Below are 5,614 nucleotides of genomic sequence, written 5' to 3' on the forward strand. Positions count from 1 at the left end.
CCAACTCCACTGGGATGGCCAATTACTTAGGAAGTCTGAGTTTTGACTGCTAAAGTAAATCTTCTTCACGCAGTTCCAGGAAGGCAGAAAAACAAGTGGAGGACAAAGGAAGCATTTCAAAGACTTACGAAAGGCTACCCTCAAGAAATGCAACATAAACGTCAACATGTGGAAGACCCTCATTCAGAAGAAACTGACATGGAGGAAACTCCTGTATGAAGGGACACAATCCTCGGAAAGCACATGTCGGTAAGCGGAAATACAGAAAAGGAGCTGAAGAAAGAAATGCCAAAGACCAATCCCATCTCCTCGAAACACCTGCCAAATGTGTATTTGGAGATGCAGCCCTAGGATCAGGCCCATTGGCCACACAAGGAACCACAGACCCATGACCAGTGACGCAGAATTTCCTAGGTGGACAATCAGACACACCCCCAACCTGATAGCGAGGAGTTGCTGACAATGGTGATGTGAGCATGGATAGAGGATTGAACAGCTCATAGAAAACAGAGAGTTACAGACTCGATAGGCCCTCTTTCTGCAACCAAGGTTCTCTGATTCGATGAGAGCTGACCATTGCGGAATTGGGAGACCAGGATCCAGCGGCAGAGATGCTCTTTGGGATCCAGTTGGTTGGAATGTTGTTTGATCTGTACATCCTTTGCTTACTACAATTTCCTGGTACTGCTCGGAAACAAGACTTTTCACTGTACTCAGGCACATGTGACAACAAATCAATCAGTCAATCAATGGGTTCTGCAGGACCTTTGCCTGAAGGCGGTGTGGAGCTGCCATGGTTCACATGGTCTTGCCACTGGAGGCAGCCCCAGATGAGTTTCACTCGTCTGACCCCAGGTTGAGGAGACGTTGGGTAGGTTGGGCCCCTACTGATCGGAGTTTGGAGCGAGAGGTGACCTTATCGGAACATACAAGATTCACGGGCAAACCCAACAGGGAACAAAAACAGATGTTGGTGGAAAAGCTCAGCAGGTCTGGCAGCGTCTGTGGAGAGAAATCAGAGTTAATGTTTCGGGTCCAGTGACCCTCCCTCAGAACTGATAGTAGCCAAGAACATGTTAGTTTATATGTAGAGGATAGGATGGGGGGAGCAGGTAGGGAGTAAACGATAGGTGGGGATAGAGCCCAAAGAGAGAGAACAGTTGGACCGACAAAGGAGTTGATAATGATCAGGCTGGGAGGGTGAACAGTTGTTAATGGGGACTGTTAGTAACTCACAATAGGTAGTGTGTAATGACAGGCTGTGTGATAACAAGGCCTGGTGTGTGGGGTAGGGGGCTGGGTCATGGGGGAGCTTGGGCCCTAAAATTATTGAACTTGATATTGAGTCTGGAGGGCTGCGGGATCCCCAAGTGGAAAATGAGGTGTTGTTCTTCAGCTTGTGTCAACCTTCGCTGAAACACTGCAGCAAGCCTGATACAGAGATATTGGCCAAGGAAGGGTGGTGTATTAAAGTGGCAGGCAACTGGAAGCTCAGGGTCTTTGTTGCCAGCAGAACACAGATGTTCTGTGAAGCGGTCACCCAGTCTATGCTTCGTTTCCCCAGTGTAGAGGAGACCGCATTGTGAGCAGTGAATGCAGTAGACTAGATTCTGGGAAGTGCAGGTGAAGTGTTGCTTCACCTGGAAGGTATGTTTGGGCCCTTGGGTACTGGGGAGGGAGGAGGTAAATGGACAGGTGTTGCACCTTCGCCGGTTACAGGGGAAGGTGCCGTGGGGCTGTGGGTGGGTGTTGGGGGCGAAGGAAGAGCGGACCAGGATGTCCCGGGACAAGGGAGCAGAGTGGAATATGTGTCTGGTGGCGGCATCTCGCTGGAGATGGCAGAGATGGCGTCTGATGATCTTCTGGGTGTCGGTGTTGGTGGGATGGTAGGTAAGGACAAGGAGAACCCTACTGGCGTTGAGTGAGGGAAGAGAAGGGGGTGAGAGTGGATGTGCGGGAGATGGGTCAGACCCGGTTGAGGGACCTGTCGACCACAGAGCCGGGGAATCCTCGTTTGAGGAAGAAAGTGGACATTTCGGAGGCTCCCTTGTCAACGTTGGCCTCATGTGAACATATGCGATGAAGGTGGAGGAACTGGGAATGGGAATGGAGTCTTTACAGGAAGCAGGATGTGAGGATGTACACAAAAACAGGAATTGCTGGAAAAGCTCAACAGGTCTGGTGGGGGGGCGTGGTCAGGGCGACGTTAGAGTCGGGGGCGTGGTCAGGGGCGACGTTAGCGTCGGGGGCGGGGTCAGGGCGACGTTAGCGTCGGGGACGTGGTCAGGGGTGACGTTAGAGCCGGGGGCGTGGTCAGGGGTGACGTTAGAGCCGGGGGCGTGGTCAGGGGTGACGTTTTCCGGGGGGGGGGGGGGGCTGCCTGGGGGCGGGGTCGGGGTGACGACAACGCCGGGGGGGCGTGGTCCTCGCTGCTCCTATGATGCTGCTTGGCCTGCTGTGTTCATCCAGCCCTGCACCTTGTTGTGACGTTCGGTGAGTTCCTGCTGAGGTCAGTGCGGTTGGTGGGGGGGGGGGGGGGGGAGGGGCGCGAGTTGACGTCAACGCGCGACGGGGTCAGAGTTCGGTGAAAAATGGCGGACGGGATCCAGAGGAAGCTGCAGCACGAGCTGGAGAAATACCAGGCGTTACAGAAAGGTACACACTGTTTAATATAAATACTAATAAATATCTCCTACAATGTATAATCACCCACACAGGGGTGAGCTGGGGAAAGAAACAAAAAAGAAAATCCAGGCGCTGCACAAAGGCGTTTAATGGCAATGAACTATAACCTCAAATAAAATCAACAATAATTACAGAGTCAGTGTCTACCACTCTGTCCTTGTCAATCTTCTTGGTTACTTCCTCAAAAAAACTCAATCAAAGTTTGTGACATATGATTTCCCTCGCACAAAACCAGGCTGACTATCCCTAATCATTCCATGCCTCTGTAAATGCATGTAAATTCTATCTTTCAGCATCGCTTCCAACAGTTTACCCGCTACTGAAGTCAGACTCGTGGGTCTACACTTCCCCGGCTTCTCCTTACATCCCTCCTTAAACAAAGACACAACGTTAGCCACTCTCCAGTCCTCTGGCCCCTTACCCGTAGTTATAGATGATATAAATATTTCTGCAAGGGACCCACAGTTTCCTTCCCTAACTTCCCAGAAAGTCCTGGGAAACATTAGATCAGGTCCTGGAGATTTACCCACCTTTATATTTTCTAAGGCCTCCAGCACTTCCACTTCTGTAATGTTAACAGTTTTCAAAACACCAATATTTATTTCCCTAAGTTCTCTAGCCTCCATTTCCTTCTCCACAGTAAAAACCGATGCAAAATATTCATTTAATATTTCCCTATCTTTATTCATCCATTATTCTCTACTCCTACCAGCCTTACCTTTCACTCGTAACAGGAACATAATGCCTCCGAACTTTCGTTATCACACTTTTGAATGCCTCCCACTTGTCAGCCATCCCTTTACCTGCAAACAGTCTACTCCAATCAATTTTTGAAAGTTCTTCTTTCTTGCCATTAAAATTTTCTTTACTCCAATTAAAAACTTTAATTTTTATCGAAGGCTTATCCTTTTCCATAACTATTTTAAAACTAATAGAATTTTGATCACTAGACCCAAAGTGTTCCCCTACTATCACTTCAGTTACTTGCCCTGCCTTATTACCCAAGACAAGGTCATGTTTAGCTCCTTCTCTTGTAGGAATATTGACATATTGAATAAGAAAATTTTTTGAACAAATTTAACAAATTCTTCACCATTCAAGCCTTTAACACTATGGTAGTCCCAGTCAATGTTTGGAAAATTAAAATCACTTACTATTAAAACCTTATTATTCATACATATATCTGAGATCTTTCTAAATATTTGTCCCTCAATTTCCCTCTGACTATTGGAAGGTCTGTAGTACAATCCCATCAAGGGATGCTTTTTTATTTCATTTTCAACCCATATATTTTCACTGGACAATTTGTCAGAAATATCTTCTCTAGTTACAGCAGTAATGTTTCCCTTAATCAAAATGCCACTCCATCTCCTAACTTGCCTCCCTTTTTATCCTCCCTATAGCACCTGAAACCTGTAACGTTGAGCTGCTAGTCCTGTCCATCCCTCAGCCAAGTTTCTGTAATAGTTATAACGCCCCAATCCCATATTCTCGCACATGTCCTAAGTTCATCAGCAAGGGTAAGAGCCCTTGCATTGAAATAATTGCTGTTTAATTCTTCAGAGTTACTGTGTCCTCTGGCTTGCTCTTGTCTTGTTTTTTCTAATTAACTTGTCCTTTTCGGATTCAGAAACATACTCCTCTATCTTTCTATGCATTCTGCGACTTAGAATCCATCTACCCCCTCTCTAGTAGTTTACAGTCTCCTGAAATAGATCCAGCAAATCTTCCCGTGAGGATATTAGTCCCTTTCCAGTACAGGCCATCCTTTTTGAACAGGTCTTCTCTGCCCGAGGAGAGATCCCAATGATCCAAGAACTTGAATCCCTGAACATGACAACACCTCTTCAGCTATTGATTTATCTTCTTTATCCTTTTAGTCCTTCCCTCATTTGAGTTTGGCACGGGGAGTAAACCAGAGATTACTGCTTTTGAGGTTTTTTTTTAAACCTTCTACCTAAACTCTTATAGTCACTCTGTAAAGCCTAACTGTGTCATAGTGTGTACCAATGTATACAATAACTTCCGGTTTCTCCCTCTCACCCTTAACACTATACATTTTGAGACATCCTTAATCCTGGCACCAGGGAAGTAACGTACTATTCTAGATTCGCGCTCACTGGCACAGAATCTCCTGTCTGTGCCCTTGGCAGAAGAGTCCCCTATGACAGATTTTTAAAAAATTTTGTCAAACCCTGCCTTACGTAAGACTCGCTGCTAGTGCCCATGATCTGACTATCTTTCTATTTTCCTCTGAGACACTCTCCTTTTCAACAGTTACCCAAAACTAAGTATCTATTTGAGAGAGGAATAGCAGCAGGAGGCTGCTGAACTACCTTCTTACTTTTCCTGACAGTCAGCCATCTATCTGACTGATCCTGCTGTGTAATCGCTTCTCTAAATCTATTAGCCATCAAACTTTGTCTCTCTTGTATACTCTCAATGCCATTAAGCCTAAAAAGAAGCAGCTTACAATAGCACCTTATATATGAAATAAAGTACCTTTCTTTACCCAGAGTGTTAATATTAACAATGCAAAAAATAAGAAATAAAAAAAAATCAGACATATAAATCTTAAACAAAATCAAGCACTTATTTGAACAATGGAATTAAAATAAAAATGATTCCTGGACAAGGGGCCCATCAGTCAGCTTTCAATTAAAAAAGTATTCACTTAGGAACTGTCCACATGTAGGCCTCTCCAAAAGCTCCGTAAACACAACTCCGTTTTAAAAAAAAAAACTCTCCTCCGCAACTTAAAAAAATTCTCTTTAGCAATGTTAAAAACACAACTCTCTTCTGAATGTGCAGGGCTGGATGAACACAGCAGGCCAAGCAGCATCATAGGAGCAGAGAGGCTGACATTTCGGGCCTAGACCCTTCATCAGAAAAGGGGGAGGGGAAGGGGGCTCTGAAATAAATAGGGAGA

General features: G+C 45.8%; 1 protein-coding gene across 1 annotated transcript in view; it reads left to right on the forward strand.

The window, feature by feature from the left end:
* The first annotated feature begins 2,526 nt into the window (after positions 1-2,526).
* Positions 2,527-5,614, forward strand: part of pfdn6 (prefoldin subunit 6) — an 11,460-nt gene continuing 8,372 nt past the window's right edge. The window contains exon 1 of the mRNA XM_020523782.2: positions 2,527-2,655. Within this exon, the coding sequence (XP_020379371.1) occupies positions 2,592-2,655 (64 nt within the window). The 5' untranslated portion in view covers positions 2,527-2,591. The remainder of the gene's footprint in view (positions 2,656-5,614) is intronic.

The sequence above is a fragment of the Rhincodon typus genome, chromosome 35 (assembly GCF_021869965.1).
Source record: "Rhincodon typus isolate 14 chromosome 35, sRhiTyp1.1, whole genome shotgun sequence".
In the NCBI taxonomy this organism is placed as follows: domain Eukaryota; kingdom Metazoa; phylum Chordata; class Chondrichthyes; order Orectolobiformes; family Rhincodontidae; genus Rhincodon; species Rhincodon typus.